Here is a 23,312-nt window from a genome sequence, read left to right as displayed (position 1 = left end):
ACTGGTGTATGTAAATATGATGTAAAAGTTACTGGTGTATGTAAATATGATGTAAAAGGTACTGGTGTATGTAAATGTACTGTAAAAGTTACTAGTGTATGTAAATATGATGTAAAAGTTACTAGTGTATGTAAATGTACTGTAAAAGTTACTGGCGTATGTAAATGTGATGTAAAAGTTACTGATGTATGTAAATGTACTGTAAAAGTTACTGGTGTATGTAAATGTGATGTAAAAGTTACTGATGTATGTAAATGTACTGTAAAAGTTACAGGCATATGTAAATGTGCTATAAAAGTTACTGGCATAGATAAATGTGCTGCATAGACTAAGAAGATTTGTAAATCCTAAATAAGTCCAAGTTTGGACAAAACTGGTGGACATTTCTTAATAAAGAATGACCAACTTATCCCGAGCCTGTCACACTAGACTACTCTTCTTACTTTGTCTCTATTAGTCAATCACCCTGTATAATATACTGGGTGGTATCCACGCAAGGCATATCATGAACCAACCAAACATTCATCGGAGAAAATAGCATTGGTTCTACTGTTGGGTCTATGTGCTGTATAGACGTACAATTACAGAGTAAATTCACTTTAAAAAAAATTGACTGTTGTACAATAATGATTTCCCCTAAGACATGAAGATCTGAAGCCATCCTGATAACGCCATGTGTAATCTGAGGTTAAAACTGGGCAGGATGTTCCAGAGATGCAACTTTGCATGCAACCATGACACTTTTAAATTCTGTTGTTGCTTTTAAATCCGGCTTCTGTCCATGAAACACAATTACCACAAAGGTTAAATGTCAATGACAACAGCAATCTTCAAAAATCTTCAGGGAAGTTAAAACATCAACAACTTTGACATTTTATTTCTAAAATGACCTTTAGGAGATTGGAGGGAGTCTCTCACATTTTATCGGTAATCAAAATTGGTACATTTGAATTATTCTTACTTTCTAAATCTTACACCTGTGTGTAAGTGCAGCCATACTGAAGTTGAATTAGTTCATTGCTAATATAACAGTTGAATTAGTAATATGGCATATTTATTTTTGCAATCAGACCTTTATATCTAAGCTTTGAAAACAAAGTTAATTTTCACCCTTTTTGAAAAGTTTACAGATAATGATTATATGTTTGTTTATTTGCTGGGCCGGCATATCACCCGTGGACAGCCAGAGGCATTTTGAGGAGGGGTTTCCCTGTAGTAGTTGGTGACTACCTTACTGAACAACAGGAGGCCCATCGTATGTCAACTGGATCAATTAAGGTAAAGTGTCTTGCCCAAGGACACAACCATGGCAGCACAGACCAGCCCATTTCACAGATTTCCGAGAAACATAAATTGACACCGTTAGGGAGCATTGAATGACACACCTCAGATCTTCCCCTGAGGTTATGTGGCCGGCTCTCTAACTGACTGAGCTATCAGTCCTCCTAGACAGGTATAAAGTGTGGAGATGCATGCTGACTGACAATTTCAAATACAGAGAGGGCAGCAATAATGATCAAGGCTAGAACTGATCCAACAGTACAATCAAGTCTGTCCTTACATGATTCAAGTCATATCTTGTAACATGAAGTGACAGGGAATCAGATTAAATACACACATGTTAGTACCCATTTTAAAGCTAGGTAAACAAAGTCATAATATCTACAGCAACAAAGAGTACTACTCATCAGAAAAAACTTAACAAATGTTGACATTAGAGTACTATATACAGGGGTATAATAGGAAATCCTAAATTCAGCAAGTTAAACTAGAATAAGTGATGTATATTATAGAGAGTATTTTATAAGTTATCACTGATGACACACGTACACATTTTGTAACAGGGTGTATAATGTGTTTGTGTTACCCTGGTTAGTAATAGTCGCATTACACTGCTCCACTAGAGAGAACTTCTGTTTCAGCTCAATTGGTTGAGCGTCGGTCCATAGCGAATGCATTAACAAATTTTACAAAACATGCATATTAAGATATAATGTATGTCTTTATTTGAAATTAAGAATTCGCATCACACCCTCATCAAAGCTAATGTCTACACATCTGTGATCTTCACATCAGATAGGGAACCGCAAGAAAAAGAACAATTTTAGAAGAAATACTAGGTACAGTATAGGTGTAATATTTGTGTATATGGAGTACCCAAAATGTTTGCTCCATTAAACTATCTAGACAGCTTAATATCGCGCTTCAAACCATGACAAAGTACACAAAAACATTTTGTTGCACTGTAAATGTTAAACAAGGCATCGCAAACGATACAAATCCCCTCGCGTGCTAACACATGAACTCTGACGCTAAATGGGGGTTGGGGTTATTGCAGGACATTGAAATAACATCAGTTGTCATTTGCACTGAACTGCAATAGACATGGATGGGCTTATTATCAGGCATAGGCTCATTGCCAGATAAATATGGTATATATTGTTATGCATTCAACAGTATCTGGTTACGCATCACACTAGCAACTTCATTTCCTGAGCTAAGGAATCTTTGTCACCAGGTAAAAGGTTCATTGCCAGATAATGAACTACTTTTGTGTAGACAACACCAAGGAAGGTGATGAGAAGTTTGACAACATCCTAGATGCTGTTTTAGAAGCTGCCCCACGTCAGTCACAACCTTGGCGCCCTGAAACACGAACTTGTTTGGGGTATTGCCATGCTTGACCCATATATGAAGTTTGGTCAGGATCCGTTCAAAAATGAAGTCGCATTACAGCGCTGACAAAGATTTTCTATAAATAGTAACGGTGACATTGGCCTTGACTTTGGCGCCCTAAAACATGAACTCGTTCGAGGTATTCCCATGCTGGACCCATATATGAAGTTTGGTCCGGATCCGTTCAAAAATGAAGTCGCAAGAACGCTGACAAAGATTTTCTATAAATAGTAACGCTGACCTTGACCTTGACCTTGGCACCCTGAAACACGAACTCGTTCAAAGTATTCCCATGCTGGACCCATATATGAAGTTTGGTCAGGATCTGTTCAGAAATGAAGTTGCAAGAGTGCTGACAAAGATTTTCTATAAATAGTAATGGTGACCTTGACCTTGACCTTGACTCCCTGAAACACGAACTCGTTCGAGGTATTCCCATGCTGGACCCATATATGAAGTTTGGTCAGAATCCGTTCAAAAATGAAGTCACAAAAGCGCTGACAAAAAGTGAACATACGTACGTACTTACATACGAACGGAACGCTATATCCCCTCCCCAACTTTCATCGCGAGGGGATAATAACACAAATCCAAATCTCTTTAAATGATAAATCCAATGTTTTTATTTAAGACTGAGGAATTAATAACAAAATATTATACAACCTGCAAAAACATGACAATATGTTTGAAATGAGGGCATTAAAAATATATAGAACTGTGGATACACAATAAAATGAACATAACAGCTGTTTGGTACAACCTCACTGTCCCAGTTTACAGTGGACAGAGATCAATAGACAGACCTCACAGAATGGCTATCTGGGTAAGGTATAAACACTTGGAAATGCAGAAAGGCAGAGGATATGACTTAATCAATAACGGCACTCCTGAACCAATGAATATACCACCCCTCCCTGTATGTCCACTTAGACACTGGCCTAGCATTACAGTGATGAATAGCTTCAGCACCATTCTAATTGCTCCCTAATTGTGTATCTTATTAGACAAATAGCTGACAGGTCCATGGACTGTAGAAGTATGCAGCATCCCTACTTCTCTCTTATCTGAAGACCAGTTATATATATGTGTGATATATAATGAATAGTTGAGCAGTAAGATGTGTTTATAATACAGTGACCTTTACATGACCTCAGCCTGAAAAATCTGAGTAAATTACAAAGTCATGCCTGAATGTTTTAATTTGCTGCAACAGAACAGAGAACATTGATTTAACGTAATGACAATTTAATTCAAATTTTATTTAAAGACAGTAATAAAACAAAATTGACTGAATGTATGCTGACTACTCATATAGCTTCTTTTAATTAAAGGGCCTGTCACAAACTACCCATGTTAACCTCACTGTAACTAAAGGGTCTGTCACATGTTTGTTTGTTTATTTTGTTTAACATCCTATTAACAGCTAAGGTCATTTAAGGAAGGCCTCCCGTGCATGCGACATGCATGCGTGTGGTGAGTGCGTATGTGTGTTTTGGGAGGCTACGGTATGTTCGTGTTAAAGTCTCCTTGAGATAGGCCGGACTGGGGGTACCAGGCAAATATGAGCAATATCCATTGCTCAGTTTCAGAGAAGAAGTCGTTAATATCAATAAAGCCCAATTGACCCATTTGGCCCCGCCCCTCAGGCCCCCAGGGGTCAGCCCCATCATTTTTACAATTTTGAGTCCCCACCCCATAATGATGCTACCAGGCAAATATGAGCGATAGCCATTGCTTGGTTTCAGAGAAGTCGTTTATATCAATAGCGCCAAATTGACCCCTTTTGGCACCCCTACCCATAGGGATGCTTCTGACCAAATTTGTTCAAATTCTGATCAGCGGTTATGAAGAAGAAGTCAAATAAGTCAATTGTTGACGGATGGACGGACGGACGACGGACGCCACAGTATTGCATAAGCTCACCTTGGTCCTTCGGACCAGGTGAGCTAACAAGAGATCCCAGAGGGATCTTGGCGCCCACCATTGAATGATCTTTATAGGTTCCATGTCAGATTGATCTTTTCTCTACTTTTCCCTTCCTCTAAGTCTTACTAATCTGTGTTAATTCAGAAACAGCCCTCTAGTACTTTTCAAGGGGAACCTATATATAAAATTTAAGATTTAGCGATAATGGCTGTCTGTTGTTTTCGGATTGGTCCCAAAATGCAACACCAGGGACCAAGGGCAACCTTCATATGAAATTTGAGAAAGATCCCTTCAGTACCTTCTGTAAAATAGCGATACCAAACTTCAATTGTCAAAATACAAGATGGCTGCCTGTCGGGCAGGTTGTTTTCTGACTGGTCTCAAAATCCAATTTGCATAACTAGGCATAGAGGGCAACCTTCAAATGAAATTTCAGAAAGATCCCTTCAGCAATTTCTGATAAATAGCGATAACAAACTTCAATTGTCAAAATCCAAGATGGCTGCCTATCGGCCATGTTGTTTTCCGATTGGTCTCAAAATGCAATATGCATAACAAGGCACTGAGGGGAATCTACATATGAAATTTGAAAAAGATCCCTTCAGTACTTTCTCAGAAATAGCGATAACAAACTTCAATTGTCAAAATCCAAGATGGCTGCCTGTCGGCCATGTTTTTTTCCGATTGGTCTCAAAATGCAATATGCATAACTAAGCACCAAGGGGAGCCTACATATTCAATTTGAGAAAGATCCCTTCAGTACTTTCTCAGAAATAGCGATAACAAACTTCAATTGTCAAAATCCAAGATGGCTGCCTGTCGGCCATGTTGTTTTCCGATTGGTCCCAAAATGCAATATGCAAAACTAGGCACCAAGGGGAGCCTACATATGTAATTTGAGAAAGATCCCTTCAGTACTTTCTCAGAAATAGCGATAACAAACTTCAATTATCAAAATCCAAGATGGCTGCCTGTCGGCCATGTTTTTTTCCGATTGGTCTCAAAATGCAATATGCATAACTAAGCACCAAGGGGAGCCTACATATGCAATTTGAGAAAGATCCCTTCAGTACTTTCTCAGAAATAGCGATAACAAACTTCAATTGTCAAAATCCAAGATGGCTGCCTGTCGGCCATGTTGTTTTCCGATTGGTCTCAAAATGCAATATGCAAAACTAGGCACCAAGGGGAGCCTACATATGTAATTTGAGAAAGATCCCTTCATTACTTTCTCAGAAATAGCGATAACAAACTTCAATTATCAAAATCCAAGATGGCTGCCTGTCGGCCATGTTTTTTTCCGATTGGTCTCAAAATGCAATATGCATAACTAAGCACCAAGGGGAGCCTACATATGCAATTTGAGAAAGATCCCTTCAGTACTTTCTCAGAAATAGCGATAACAAACTTCAATTGTCAAAATCCAAGATGGCTGCCTGTCGGCCATGTTGTTTTCCGATTGGTCTCAAAATGCAATATGCATAACTAGGCACCAAGGGGAACCCACATATGAAATTTGAGAAAGATCCCTTCAGCACTTTCTGAGGATTAGCGATAACAAGAATTGTTTACGGACGGACGGAGGGACGGACGGCCGGACGGACGGAGGGACGGACGGACGACGGACCACGGACGCAGGGCGATTTGAATAGCCCACCATCTGATGATGGTGGGCTAAAAACAAGTCTAGGGGTAGGAAAGTTGCTCTCAGAAAAAAAACCTGCATTTCTATGCATAGGAAAGCTTAATTTGCTTGGTAAAATTTAACCTATAACATTTTAAAAAACCTGTATTTCTATGCATAGGAATGAGTAAGTTTTTAATTTAGCAGTGTAGACTAGCAATCCCAAATAACACCACTACATCAAATGTTGTTTCTGTAATCAGACTTGAATTAACACAATAATTTTGTTTTGCCAGCATTCAGTTACCATCCAATATCACACAGTGGCCTGCTGTTGTGGTACCCCATATCATCATCGCGTGTCAGCAGACCAATTCTTGGCTTCCTGGCTACAGAGACGACACTTCTATTACCATGACAACACTTCAACAATCTGACAAATGTGATTTATTTCAATGGTTCTAATACAAACAGATCACCTGCTTTATTTCACTTTGGACTTCAGGTTTTGGTTAAGCTCTTTCTCACAAGATTAAACCATTGCTCTATTGTTTTTAGCGTACATTATCTCTCATAATGTCGCGGTATTTTCATGCCGTGGTCGAAGTGTGTATTACGTTTACAAAGAACACAAAGAACCGGGCTTTATTAACACAATAGGTTTTTGTTTGACCCCAAAAACTGGGCATTATCAACACAAAACAAAAGAAAGGAATGTACTGTATTTGATTTTATTTCAATAAATTTCAGAGAGTAGAAAAACTGTGAGAGTGACGTAGCACATATGTTAGACATTTCGCTATTGATAATACGTTATAGAATTATTGCCACATAAAAAATGATTTTAAAAGTAAAACAAATGAAAATAAAGAATGTAATTGTGCACAAGAGTTGTCTCCCATGGTAATATTATGCACACAAAAAAATTGAAAGGTAGAAAGCAAGTTTTATTTTGCCTAAAATGTACTTGTTTATATTGCATTCATTAACAGACAGGTATTGTCATATATGTTTAAAGTTAGATGATAAAAATCCAACTAGAAAAAATATGTAAAATAGATATTTATTACAACTAAATATAGTAGTTATTTTTATTATGTATATATCAATGAAATCACCCCACTGATTACCTCCAATAGCAGACGTAAAACATAAAAAAAAACCGTCAAAATCACATCAAAAATTGTTAATTTCACAAATTATGTGGCAAAGAAGGAACAACGGCGCAAGAACAAGAACACATTTCATAAAGTTTGATTGAATAATCAGAAGTTTTCAGAAGTGACATTTTTAGATATAACTGTGTTCGGCATGGAAAAGGGGTACTGAACCAGACACATATATGTTTATAGCTACTGTATGTGAAATAATTCTGCGAAAACAAAGGGATGACTATATCACACATGATACATATAACTTTCCTTCGACACTTACCCTAGCCAACGTTAATTTCCATATCACCCCCAGTGCCCATGTCCATAGTATCCGGTTATTTTTCGTCTCCTTTTTACTACAGGTGAATTTATTTTGCGTCAAAAAACACTTTCGTTTTCCTGTTGCTCGGCCTAATGTTCATATAAATCCAATACCTGACATGAAATAGTGTCAGAATTGTAATCCATGTTTGTATTTTAACTCATAGACCTTCTGTTAAACACGTGTACGCACTTGATATAATTTCATAAACATTCCCGAGTGAAATGCAATTTAACATCTCGGCTGTTTCCGCACCGAAACACTTGTGATATTCCGTAATAAGGTGGGGCCAAAGTGTAAGTGACTGGTGAACTGTGGCGACTGGTATTTATAACTGGCATTTATTTAAACAAAAGAGCGCATTGGTTTAAATCGGATAATGACCTCAACCTGGGATTTCTTCTGAATACAACCCAGATCGATGAGGGCTCATTTCTGGGTTGTATTCAGAAGAAATCCCAGGTTTCGGTCATTATCCATTACTTAAATTTTTTTTCAAATTCAAGATTTTACAATAGCTTGGCATTCCATTTGTGTTTTACTGCTCATTAATAAAAATCACGTACTCAAAGTTTTAATAATTAGAATTGCAGGTTGGAGAATCGCTAAAATTAAACACGCTAAAATTTTACCCTTGAATTTTGAAATCAAAACGCTAAATTTTACACCCACTCAATAACCCACTATACAGTATTCAGAAATGCTGAGGCAAAGTTTGGCTGTAATACCAGTATAGGTAATCATTTTATCTTTGTTTAAATTTGGGATGCCTAAAAAGGACACAGAAATGGCATAACCTTAGCTACATATTATACCACACAGGTACTTACGTGTATGGCTTTATACCATATAGCAGGTTTTTAATGCAATGTCCAAATATGGCCATTCAGAGCACACAAGTAGATATCTAAAAATAGATATATTTAATATTCCTATATCAAAACAGGGGGGGGGGGGGGGGGGCTGGAGACACAATGTCCCAGAAGGTAGAGAATTGTAGCAATCCAGACAAATCTGCCATGGATACAGGTGTATACACAAGATCTCATAAAAAATCCACCCTCCTTGTTGCGGAAGAAAGTTTTTGTAGTAAAACATACATGTTTATTGTGATACAAATCGACCACACTGTTGTACACAAAGGTGTACAGATTGAAACGGTTAACTTAGAAATACTTGTGTATGTAAACAAACCTGATTTGTTTGTTCTGTCCTCACTAGTTTTAAAAACATTCTTGTAATTTTATCGTACTGCATAGTATCACTGGAGCAATTTTTCCTTTGTGTGCATGGTCAGCCATTTCAATATTGATTATATAGTAATTCTGCTGTAAAAATCAATATTTTTGAGCTTTACATTAAAAAAAGAACCACATCATTGAAACAGGTACCACCTTATTTCAGTTGTATATTGGTATTGAACTGTACTGTCAATGAAAAGTCATCGGGGTAGTGAACTGTACTGTCAATGAATTGTCATCGGAGTATTGAACTGTACTGTCAATGAATTGTCATCGGAGTATTGAACTGTACTGTCAATGAATTGTCATCGGAGTATTGAACTGTACTGTCAATGAATTGTCATCGGAGTATTGAACTGTACTGTCAATGAATTGTCATCGGAGTATTGAACTGTACAGTCAATGAAAAGTCATCGGGGTATTGAACTGTACTGTCAATGAATTGCCATCGTGGTATTGAACTGTACTGTCAACGAATTGCTATCAGAGTATTGAACTGTACTGTCAACGAATTGCTATCAGAGTATTGAACTGTACTGTCAACGAATTGGTATCAGAGTATTGAACTGTACTGTCAATGATCATGAATTGCCATCGGTTCAGTGAACTGTACTATCAATGAATTGTCATCGGAGTATTGAACTGTACTCTCAATGAATTGTCATCAGAGTATTGAACTGTACTGTCAACGAATTGCTATCAGAGTATTGAACTGTACTGTCAACGAATTGCTATCAGAGTATTGAACTGTACTGTCAACGAATTGCTATCAGAGTATTGAACTGTACTGTCAACGAATTGCTATCAGAGTATTGAACTGTACTGTCAACGAATTGCTATCAGAGTATTGAACTGTACATGTACTGTCAATGATCATGAATTGCCATCGGTTCAGTGAACTGTACTATCAATGAATTGTCATCGGAGTATTGAACTGTACTGTCAATGAATTGTCATTGGGGTATTGAACTGTACTGTCAATGAATTGCCATCAGTTCAGTGAACTGTACTGTCAATGAAAAGTCATCGTGGTATTGAACTGTACTGTCAACGAATTGCTATCAGAGTATTGAACTGTACTGTCAATGAAAAGTCATCGGGGTATTGAACTGTACTGTCAATGAATTGTCATCGGTTCAGTGAACTGCACTTTCAATGAATTGTCATCGGGGTATTGAAATAAAAGGTCGACGAAGTGTGTAAGTGGTTCCAGTCTACGCATGAGCAGGTCAAAAACTGACCTATTTATTTTGCTTTACAGAATCAATCATTACACCTCAATCAAGGTATTTTGCTCAATTAAAATTTGCCACTGTTAATATTGGTCATCAAATTTTGTGATAAAGACATCAAAAATTTGTCTGGCATAAAGAAAAGGTATATTGTACCAACAGACAATGCAAAACATTATGAAAACTGAAAACTTAAGGACATTTGATCTGGTAAAAATTGGTTTCTTGTTGCTTGATATCCTAATTCATCCATGTACAATTGTATAAGGTAACTTAAGGACAGCCTCCATAAGAGAGGTACATACGTATGGTGAAAGTGTGTGCATTTTTGGAGGTCGCGACATGTTAGTAGTTATGAAAATGATATAATATGGTTTACATCAACCACTTTAGTGTCTATTAGGAGCAATTGTTTCTATATGTTTACATATATCATGGGTCATTCAATTTCTTTCAAGGCTTGATAAAAATCAAGTACAGCTTGAAAGAATATTTCAGAAATATCTAGGCTTGGAAAGTTAGTCAATTAGACAAATTTGAAAAGATATTACATGAATATCTGGGCTTGACTTAGTTCATTTTCCAAGGATGTTACAGAAATATCTATCTTTGACTTAGTTTATTTTCCAAGGATATTACGATTATAAATATCTAGGCTTGACTTAGTTCATTTTCCAAGGATAATACATTTATAAATATCTAGGCTTGACTAAGTTCATTTTCCAAGGATAATACATTTATAAATATCTAGGCTTGATTTGCCTCAGTTACCAAAGAGGTTACATAAACATAGCTGGGCTCCTAATTTGATCGCTATTAATACAAAGAAATCCTTATGTACCAACAACAGGAGGAACACCGAGATAAACATATCCTGTATATCAATTGTAAACTAAAGGTAGAAATTAGGATGTATAATGTAAACAGCATTTGTTGTGTAAGCCAACAGCATACAGCAACAACACAATCAATACTGGAGAAGCGATCTTTGTACTGTCATTTCTAATTTCATCAGATCAGGGAAGGGTACAGACAAGATAGGTATATAATCAGCACTAGTATACTCTGTAGAATAAAACACTATTGTATACAAACCACAGAACGTGTATGTTATACATAACATGTATGTGTTTACAACAACTTGACAATCACTGTTATTAAACAGATAACATCATATATTGACTATTACAATCATAAAGGGATATGAATCAATATAGATATATATCAAATATGCAGACTAAGAATGTTGATATAGTCAGCAGAAATATCCATTAATGACACAGATCTCTTTACAATGGAGTCTAGCTTCTGGTCGTGGGAGATGCTTTATTTTTCGGTATAGACGTATAATATTCTTTTGGCCCGGATATGACGCAACAGGTGGCGTTACTGGTCAAGATGAAGTATGTGATTGGTCAATGTAGCGGTCAATGCAAAATGCAGATATGCAGTTAAAAACGAAACAAGATTGAATGCAAGCTGAATAAGAGGATGTATCTTTTCAAATGACACATTAATAAAATTATATTCCTAATTCAAATGCAGTCTTATTATCACCAAAAATTATTCAAACTGATATAATTTTGTTATCTGTGCTGAAACGTACACATTAGTTCGTTCATTTATTTCACCAGCAGTTTTATATTATAACCACCAGCATTAAAACTATGCCTTTTATCTTTTTTAAAGATATTTCTTGTTATTTTTAAATGTGTTGCTTAGATACACAAACTTGTGATGTCAATAGGACGTAGGACAGTGTAGTTACAATGACCTAGCAAAAACATCTCAAGCACTGTGACTTAGAATTTTGAAAAATCAAAATATCATAAAGGCACATGTTTACAACATTCATGAATCTTAAACCTCTGGTTAAGATTTCTTTTTCTCTTACTCTGAGACAGGGGAATTCCCCATTCACAACAATAATTTGACTTCACGACAACAATACAATGTTGTCACGGTGACAGTTCTCCAATACAAGGCCTATGCCATGCATTTGCTCTCTTGGGAGGGGAAATAGAATTTCAACCAACAGGGTAAGATTTTTCAGCTGCCAAACCATCAGCAAGCCTTCTGTTTGCCAACTTAGAATCCTTACCCTCGAGTTGAGATCCTCATCTTATCTCTGAGGAGGTAAAAGACCATCTTAGTACTTTTGATCTCAATAGTGTTATCACCACAAAGGCCTTACCTTCTGACGGTTCTATTGTAGACCCTGTGCCTCTTCGCTGATGCATGTCTAGTATGCCTCCCTCTCCAACATGGGAGAATTCGCCACTGCTACTTCCTGTAGGGGTCAAACCCGCAAACTCCCTCATCGCAGGGTCAGTGATGTCCATGTCAATCCTCTCCCCTTGGCTTGCGTCTAAATCCTGGTAGGCGTCACCCTTGGTGTACTTCACAAGGCGACTAAACATGGTGACTTGGATGTTTTATCACCAGACTTTTGTAGACAATGACAAACATGCATGTGTACAGCTCCTAATGTGAGGCAGACACAAGATGGTCGCTATGATTCCTGTCAACAACAAAAATTAGTAAATGAGATTTGTTTAACATGTCAAGAAAAAAAAGCAGACAGCATGCAAGCAGTGTCAGTGGAGCAAATTCTGATTAAAAGATTGACATTCTGTCCTGGTTGCCATGGTGCTATCTCCTTGCCTAATGACCGATGGATTTAGCTGTAATTTAGAATTTCATGACGAAAGTTTATTGACATAAAGTGCATGTGATTGTGGTTTGTGGTGGCAAGTCCTGATGGCAACTGTATAGTGAAAGTTATTTTTAAGATTGAGTTGACAAAATGTCAGACAACAACAAACAATTGGCGAATAGAACAGCTACACCATACGATGATGGCAGGCTTAATAAATCAAATATTCCCTAGCAAAGCTTGCCCTCCAAAAAAATCAAAATTTAGATTTATCGTAGACGTAGTCCTCTAAAAAAAATCAAAATCAGATTTATCGTAGACCTAGCCCTCCAACAGAATCAAAATTTAGATTTATCATAGACCTAGCCCTCCAACAAAATCAAAATCAGATTGATCATGCATCATTATTAAGTAAATACTGATGAGATTTCTTACATCATCAATACATGTGGCTTAAGTCTATAACAGTAATACTGTAATTAATATCAGTGATAATGTCCACTTTATCACTTAGTACAACCTAAATCCATCAGAGAAATTGTTAAGCTTGAATGACAATGCTTCAGATAATTGATGAACTCACCCCTATCAATTCTATAACTACCTTTTATAGTATTCTATTACCAAGAGAGTGATAAAACATGTCTGTCTCATAGGTGTCAATCACCCAAGATTACATGGTATAGCACTGGAAAATCATTAAAAAAATTCCCCTAAATCCTGATTAGGTACATATCTCTCGATTCAGGGTGAAATATATCCCCGATTTGAACAGTCATCCCTCGTAAAATCCCAGAAAACTCAGACACTTAGACGCTGTCTGATTATGTTAACAAAAGACCTCCAACACCTGTTATAATTACTGTAGCTGCCCTGGACAGTGTCGCATGCAAAATTATTATAGATTTATATATCAAACTACAGTGTACATGTCTTGCTTTAATTGCTGCAACATTTGGTTTTGACAGTTGTTAAATTTCATTGGCACATATATATATATGTGCCAATGAAATTTAACAACTGTCAAAACCGCATATATATATATGTGCCTATGAAATTTAACAACTGTCAAAACCAAATGTTGCAGCAATTAAAGCAAGACTACATGTCATGTATGATAATTATGAAATCACGGAGATCGGAAAAAAAACTGATAGAAGAAAATTCACCAGACAAGATTAAAACGCTGAAATAGAGAGCAATAACTCCACCAATGTTGTATCAAAATCAGCCAAGGAAACCACAACTACATATACATATCATGATTATAAAATCTACCAAACTCAAAAAAAGATCAGTTGAAAACTGAGTGAGATCTCCCATTAACAGTTTATCAGGTTTCTCATTCCATTATTCTACCAGACACCAACTGTAAACAGAGTGTATGGACAGACTTTCATGTGACACATGGTACATTGTAGCCTGCAGCTGTTTGTGTCGGACAATAAGTACACTTAATGCATTACAAACATAGGTATTATCAGTGAAATGTTTGGTATACATATGTTAGGGAAACATCATGATCAAGATCAGGTATAATAACAACAGTGTCTGTATTGAAATATTGAAGTGCTTTTCTACACAGCTGTTCCATATAAAATTTTAATTGTCAAATTTTACACATTAATTCACTGGTAGCTTTACAGGACACAGTACATTTGTCCTGGGCCAAAATTCTGCATTTTTAAATCATGTACAAAAATGTACTAACCATATGGAAGGTTATTTCCCTTTACAGACTATATCCATCAACTGACATTAGACTCCTGTTAAATTCAAATGAAGCAAACTGCATTTACATCATTTTTCCTATGTAATTATATCCCATGACTGTCAATGTTGTGACTGGACTCCTATACAGGTAAGGTTTCCTGAACTACTTATTTACTGTACGTACTCTGGTTCAATCACTGCAGACCCAATGTCAATACCGTGCAACTTCCCAAAACATTATCCTTTCCAAAATCGATCACATCTCAATACTGTTTGTTTGTTTGTTTTTGTTTAACGTCCTATTAACAGCCAGGGTCATTTAAGGACGTGCCAGGTTTTGGAGGTGGAGGAAAGCCGGAGTACCCGGAGAAAAACCACCGGCCTACGGTCAGTACCTGGCAACTGCCCCACGTAGGTTTCGAACTCGCAACCCAGTGGTGGAGGGCTAGTGTTAAAGTGTCAGTACACCTTAACCACTCGGCCACCGCGGCCCCTCTCAATACTGACCTAAGTTGTGATGTACAGAACTGATCCTTCTATTATAGCAATAAAAACTTCCCAATACTGGAACTATTTTATGTCTGTATTGCTTAAAATATACTCCAAATTACTTCCATAAACCAGCCCTTCTTGACACAGTGGTCCAACCAGTACCAACCATGAAATAAAAACTTTGTCTTGGGGTAAATGAGATGGTGTAGTATGTAATTTGTACACCTACCACTAGATGGGTTGATTAATATGAGTTTTAATCAATGTATTTATATTTCACTTTTGGAAATATGATAATCAGTTAGGCAAACTCCTCTATTTAATATTTAATGTAGAAATGGAATCATATTGTTCCAATCTACCACTGAGGAATAGAGTTTGATTGATTATAAATTAAATGCTGCAAGGTTCAAAAGCTTTAATATTTGCAAATTGATTATAGATAAACAAATTGATAACAAGTTCACAGTAGGCATAGCTACTCAAAATGTCTACTTGATATATATTTATATATACCCCTTCTTAGATGCTTCCTGAACAATGATTTTGTGTGAAATACAGCCTCCATCACACGGTTGATGTACAATTATTCTCTGGATCAGTTGGTATATACAGTGTATATAAGAGCCAGAGATTACCATGATTCTCTGGATCAGTTGGTATATACAGTGTATATAAGAGCCGGAGATTACCATGATTCTCTGGATCAGTTGGTATATACAGTGTATATAAGAGCCGGAGATTATCATGATTCTCTGGATCAGTTGGTATATACAGTGTATATAAGAGCCGGAGATTATCATGATTCTCTGGATCAGTTGGTATATACACTGTATATAAGAGCCGGAGATAACCATGATTCTCTGGATCAGTTGGTATATACAGTGTATATAAGAGCCAGAGATTACCATGATTCTCTGGATCAGTTGGTATATACAGTGTATGTAAGAGCCGGAGATTACCATGATTCTCTGGATCAGTTGGTATATACAGTGTATATAAGAGCCGGAGATTATCATGATTCTCTGGATCAGTTGGTATATACAGTGTATATAAGAGCCGGAGATTATCATGATTCTCTGGATCAGTTGGTATATACACTGTATATAAGAGCCGGAGATTACCATGATTCTCTGGATCAGTTGGTATATACATGTACAGTGTATATAAGAGCCGGAGATTACCATGATTCTCTGGATCAGTTGGTATATACAGTGTATATAAGAGCCAGAGATTACCATGATTCTCTGGATCAGTTGGTATATACAGTGTATATAAGAGCCGCAGATTACCATGATTCTCTGGATCAGTTGGTATATACACTGTATATAAGAGCCGGAGATAACCATGATTCTCTGGATCAGTTGGTATATACAGTGTATATAAGAGCCAGAGATTACCATGATTCTCTGGATCAGTTGGTATATACAGTGTATGTAAGAGCCGGAGATTACCATGAGTCTCTGGATCAGTTGGTATATACAGTGTATATAAGAGCCGGAGATTATCATGATTCTCTGGATCAGTTGGTATATACAGTGTATATAAGAGCCGGAGATTACCATGATTCTCTGGATCAGTTGGTATATACACTGTATATAAGAGCCAGAGATTACCATGATTCTCTGGATCAGTTGGTGTATACAGTGTATATAAGAGCCGCAGATTACCATGATTCTCTGGATCAGTTGGTATATACAGTGTATATAAGAGCCGGAGATAACCATGATTCTCTGGATCAGTTGGTATATACAGTGTATATAAGAGCCAGAGATTACCATGATTCTCTGGATCAGTTGGTATATACAGTGTATGTAAGAGCCGGAGATTACCATGATTCTCTGGATCAGTTGGTATATACAGTGTATATAAGAGCCGGAGATTAACATGATTCTCTGGATCAGTTGGTATATACAGTGTATATAAGAGCCATAGATTACCATGATTCTCTGGATCAGTTGGTATATACAGTGTATATAAGAGCCAGAGATTACCATGATTCTCTGGATCAGTTGGTATATACAGTGTATGTAAGAGCCAGTTATTACCATGATTCTCTGGATCAGTTGGTATATACACTGTATATAAGAGCCGGAGATTACCATGATTCTCTGGATCAGTTGGTATATACAGTGTATATAAGAGCCGGAGATTACCATGATTCTCTGGATCAGTTGGTATATACAGTGTATATAAGAGCCGGAGATTATCATGATTCTCTGGATCAGTTGGTATATACAGTGTATATAAGAGCCGGAGATTATCATGATTCTCTGGATCAGTTGGTATATACACTGTATATAAGAGCCGGAGATTACCATGATTCTCTGGATCAGTTGGTATATACATGTACAGTGTATATAAGAGCCGGAGATTACCATGATTCTCTGGATCAGTTGGTATATACAGTGTATATAAGAGCCAGAGATTACCATGATTCTCTGGATCAGTTGGTATATACAGTGTATATAAGAGCCGGAGATTACCATGATTCTCTGGATCAGTTGGTATATACACTGTATATAAGAGCCGGAGATAACCATGATTCTCTGGATCAGTTGGTATATACAGTGTATATAAGAGCCAGAGATTACCATGATTCTCTGGATCAGTTGGTATATACAGTGTATGTAAGAGCCGGAGATTACCATGATTCTCTGGATCAGTTGGTATATACAGTGTATATAAGAGCCGGAGATTACCATGATTCTCTGGATCAGTTGGTATATACAGTGTATATAAGAGCCGGAGATTACCATGATTCTCTGGATCAGTTGGTATATACACTGTATATAAGAGCCAGAGATTACCATGATTCTCTGGATCAGTTGGTGTATACAGTGTATATAAGAGCCGCAGATTACCATGATTCTCTGGATCAGTTGGTATATACAGTGTATATAAGAGCCGGAGATAACCATGATTCTCTGGATCAGTTGGTGTATACAGTGTATATAAGAGCCAGAGATTACCATGATTCTCTGGATCAGTTGGTATATACAGTGTATGTAAGAGCCGGAGATTACCATGATTCTCTGGATCAGTTGGTATATACAGTGTATATAAGAGCCGGAGATTAACATGATTCTCTGGATCAGTTGGTATATACAGTGTATATAAGAGCCATAGATTACCATGATTCTCTGGATCAGTTGGTATATACAGTGTATATAAGAGCCAGAGATTACCATGATTCTCTGGATCAGTTGGTATATACAGTGTATGTAAGAGCCAGTTATTACCATGATTCTCTGGATCAGTTGGTATATACAGTGTATATAAGAGCCGGAGATTACCATGATTCTCTGGATCAGTTGGTATATACACTGTATATAAGAGCCAGAGATTACCATGATTCTCTGGATCAATTGGTATATACAGTGTATATAAGAGCCGGAGATTACCATGATTCTCTGGATCAGTTGGTATATACAGTGTATATAAGAGCCGGAGATTACCATAATTCTCTGGATCAGTTGGTATATACAGTGTATATAAAAGCCGGAGATTACCATGTTTCTCTGGATCAGTTGGTATATACAGTGTATATAAGAGCCGGAGATTACCATGATTCTCTGGATCAGTTGGTATATACTGTGTATATAAGAGCCGGAGATTACCATGATTCTCTGGATCAATTGGTGTACAGGTTATCCTCCTTATATCGCCACATTTCGTCCACAGCAGTTATGGTGAGGGAATTATATAGGAAGGAAACCAGAGCTTTAGGTGGCGGTAGATTCAGGTGGCGATTGCATGGTCGAGGGTAGCCCGAGTTTCCTCTGGCCCTCACACCATGTCTGGTGTAGACATGGTGTCAGGGCCAGAGGAAACTCGGTCTAGGTTGAGGGTAAACTGTATATACATAAGAGCCAGATGAAACTTGGGCTTAATCTAATATCTGTCATTTGATGCTATGTAATCCAGTATATCACAATATATGTTAAAATTACCTTGATTATTGTTTCTACTTCGATCATCAAATCACCACTACTTTTCATCATTTGATTTTTGTCACCATTTTCACATTAACTTAAAATAAAAAAGAATCAGGTTATATACTCATGCCTCTTTGCCAAGCTTCCTGCATTAACTCTTGCTTAGGTATTGATCAGACAACAGTGTAGATTTTTATTTTGGAGTGCTGGTGGAAGTAAAAGATAGGTGTACATCATTTGTCACATACACCTGTACTAGGAAATGTTAATAGCTTATATATATCACAGCAAGTGTAAATATAAACACGGGTGCCTGTACGTGTTGGTTGTGTCTGCCTGAGTACGTACTAGAGTCAGGAACCTGTGGTACCCGGTAAGACACATATACTATATAAGCTTATTATAAAAAACGGTGGCCGGTATTGAAGCAGCGCACTGTATTATCCATATGGTTAGTTATCAGTGTCGGAGACGAGCTATGTATCGGGTAACTAGACCCGAGAAGCTGATGATATAAATTATTGGGCATCCTGATAATTATATCATATACCAGCAAATAAGTGTTTTATATCGCCGAGGTAACCGTACAGACGCACGGGCGATGTGTCAGTACAAAATATACAGTAAGGTTTCACAAGGAAGGAGACCTACCTTGTTGATGACATCGCCGGTTCCCTCTTGTCAAACACTCATCGATCCATAGAATCAGGAAATGAAGTCGAGTGCCAAGTTTCGTATTCGGGCACCTGCGCTAAGTGTACTAGGGGAGATAACTCCAAAATCTAAATTGTCTTTTTTTACCGTAAACACAAATATTTGACAAAATTATCGAGAAATAATTAAATATGTCACCACAGAACATATATTTACATAGTATCAATTCGATTCAATTTCTTTTTCTGTCTCAAAAACGTTTTATTTTTACACTTTTATGATTAAACATAGTAGTTAGATGACAATTAAGACTAACTTTGTATCTGTAACAGGAGAGGAGAAAATGTAGCGGCCAGACCGGGGTTCGAACCCGGGACCTCCGAACACTAGCCGGATGCTCTACCGATTGAGCTACCTGGTCACCGATGATCGACCCAGTCCAGTCCCGCTACATATCTATATATATATATATAGGGAGTCGAAATTATATCTCTAGACAGTGGAGTTGGGTGACGCTAAAATATTCAAACTATCAATATAGAATCAGCCCAGCTTCTATATTTGTCCTCGTCTTTGCCTTCTAGAACGCTTGTTCTCTTTATGACTTGGAAAGAAAAGTGAGAAACAGTTTTACCTATAATCTAGATGAAAAAGCACTAAACAAACCAGAAACACCGGGACCTGAGCATTTATATTTGGACCTATACGTATCCTAATGTGTGTGTAACACCTTTTCATACGTTTTAGGGGACTAGATTAATATGGACACCGAGAGTTATCATTTTACTGAGTAGTAATCTGGCCCCTAAAACACACAGGGTAGGTCCAAATAATCTAGAGTTCAATTCAATTTATTTATTCCAAATGCAACACAGCATATAGGATAACACAATATTCATATAATATGTATACATATTGCAACTTGAATGACAAGATGGCGGAGGGCACAACACAGGCAATATACTTACGACACATAATAATGAATAACATAATGATTTTGAAAACTTGTCACAGATGCATAACAATTCAGCGTTTACGTATTGCATGCCTATGACGTCATGACAGTATGACGACATAATTTAAACATGTACTATTCAATATAAGTAACATACTTTCTAAATATACACAAGAACACTATATATGAAAACTGTGATCATAATTTCCAAAACACATTTAATTTAATAACTTACAAGGAGAGTTTTTCTTTCTGCAGTGGCATGTAACAAAAATTTACCCAGAGTAAACTACTGTCGCAGAAAAGTCAGAGAAAAAATGGCTGGCCACCACAAATATCTAAATAACAGAGGTCGACGCTATATACACCTAATCAGAGTTGTACATTGATTACTATCGTCAACTTGAAGAAAATATAATATGAACAAAATATATAATTAGACCTACCCGCGATTACGACGGTGTTAATACTCACTATAAAATTATTAAACTTGGACAAGATAATATCTTGTCAATGAATCATTTCTTCCTACAGGTATTCCATCAGAAATATTGTGTTGTCGCGGGAAAAGGAAACCCATGAAGATACGGGGAACCCCGTTTCAAAACTCCGAAATTTTCTGGGGTAAAACATAAAAGAATAGAAAATAAAATTAGACAGTTATTGGTCATGTTGTAATTGAAGATCAGAGGTCGGATGACAGAGTGGTAATTAACTCATGTACAATTGCCTTTCACCTAGGCGGTCGGGGTTCGATTCCCCGTTCGGACCTGAAAAGGTATGGGGTCACCTGTCCGACCACGCGAGTTTTCTCCGGTACTCATCCCTTGTTTGTAATGGTTGTGTTAGTATAACTATACACGTGATCTTGATTGGAAGCTAGTACATGTAATTAATCAAGCTACATAAAAGTCTTTCTATTCGAATACGGAAACTGAAAAACAGATTCAAGAGCTCAGTCCGTGGTCTTCGTAAGTTAGTCAAATCAGACTTATATTTTATGCCATACACCAAAAACAACCAAAACAGGACAAACTAGGACAACCAAAAAATGCAACTGAAATCAACAAATGTGTTTTTGTAATATGAATTAATTGATTTGGTCATTGAGCGTTTTCCACAATATATTTCCCAACGATAGAAAGTGTGTATCGTCACCCGTTCGTCAGTATAACAGTCACGTGCGTCAGGTTCATATTAGACTAGCTGCGATGTCGTAGCTCAAGACAGAAATTATGACAGGACCAGGCGTTTTATTTGTATACAAAGGATTGGGCGTACGTTATACCACTAAAGCTATGATTGGATCACATGCATGTCAATATGTAGCGAACCCTTGTATGTCGAAATAGTCTCAGGGCATAATTATTTCAGTATGAATTGACAAAAAATACTTACCCGCCACTTCAGGATACGATATATTACAAATATTAAATACACCAGGAAATTATCTTCACGTGACGTTATTTATACATTTTTATTTACGTTTCCGGACACGATGGGTATCTCGCATGTATTACCATAAACCATAGAATTTAATGACAATTTATGTATGCTGTACTGTCTAACATGTACGATACTGATGAATGTTAAGTAAATTTTCAAAATATTAATGCATTTTAGAGCAACTTGGTTAAGACTGATAAATAGTCGTTGTTACACTGGAGCATATTGATAAACTTTATATTTTATATTTTAATGGATTACACTGAACAAGTCCTTAAGGTGATCAGGACAAAGGACGGTCTTACAAGCGGTGCTTAATTATAAGTGAACGGAGAACAGTGCGAAGAGGCCAAATCACCCATCTAGCTGGTATTAACTGGTTTTGGGGGTTTTGTTTGTTTGCTTGTTTTTTTTTGTTTTTTTTTATTTGTTTGGGTTTTTTGTTTTTTTTTACTGTTCTCTGCCTTTCCGAAAAATAGTTGGACCCCTAGCTGTGACCACAGGGGCTTGGCACGATTTTCCAAATGATGGTCCATATATATATGTATTATAGTGTCGCACTATAGGTAATACATATATATATGGACCATCATTTGGAAAATCGTGCCAAGCCCCTGTGGCTGTGACGTTGGGTTTCCCGAAGGTCATTTCACAAATGTTGTTGAGCATCATCCCAGAAACGTACCAGTTAAGTGTTCTGAATCAGAAGAAATGGAGCGTTTTAACGACCCATGTGGCCTTGAATAAGAGTCGGAGGGCAATTTCTTTTGGAAGCTGTGTCGTACCTCATCCAATAGTCCGAATTATTCTGACGTTGTATCGGTTTTTTTTATCAGTTTTGCGTCGTCAAATAAATAAAAGAAGAAGAAAGTTGATATAATGTCAGAATAATTCGGACTTCTCATCCCACGAACATACCAGCCAAGATATCTTTATTCTAGAAAAGAAATGACCCCCTTTTCGCAAACTTTGTCATACCTGATCCCAGGAACATCAGCCAAGTATCGCGGTTTTTTTTGTTTTTTTTTTGTTTTGTTTTTTTCAAATCTGACTCCACGAATCAAGCTCTTTTCGTTTTACAAACTTTGTTGGGCAACATCCCTTCGTGAAGAAAAGTTGGCGATGGATGGACGACAGATGGACAATGGACGGACACTGGACAATGACATAAGCTCAATTGGCGCTCCAGACCAGGTAAACTAAAAAGTAGATCCAATTCTGCTCAGCATGGTTATCTGGCAAAAGGTTTTCCTTAGAATCCGATATAATTACTCTCTAGGATA

The 23,312-nt window shown here is 37.1% G+C and overlaps 1 protein-coding gene across 1 annotated transcript in view; it reads right to left on the bottom strand.

Moving 5' to 3' along the window:
* Positions 1–19,709, bottom strand: part of LOC117332249 (synaptic vesicle 2-related protein-like) — a 78,915-nt gene extending 59,206 nt beyond the window's left edge. The window contains exons 1-2 of the mRNA XM_033891133.1: positions 19,626–19,709; positions 12,370–12,696 (exon numbers count right to left, since the gene is read on the bottom strand). Coding sequence (XP_033747024.1) covers positions 12,370–12,595 — 226 coding nt within the window. The 5' untranslated portion in view covers positions 12,596–12,696; positions 19,626–19,709. The remainder of the gene's footprint in view (positions 1–12,369; positions 12,697–19,625) is intronic.
* Positions 19,710–23,312: the final 3,603 nt, after the last annotated feature.

The sequence above is a fragment of the Pecten maximus genome, chromosome 8, assembly GCF_902652985.1.
Source record: "Pecten maximus chromosome 8, xPecMax1.1, whole genome shotgun sequence".
Taxonomy (NCBI): Eukaryota; Metazoa; Mollusca; class Bivalvia; order Pectinida; family Pectinidae; genus Pecten; species Pecten maximus.
This window is presented reverse-complemented; position numbering and strand designations above follow the sequence as displayed.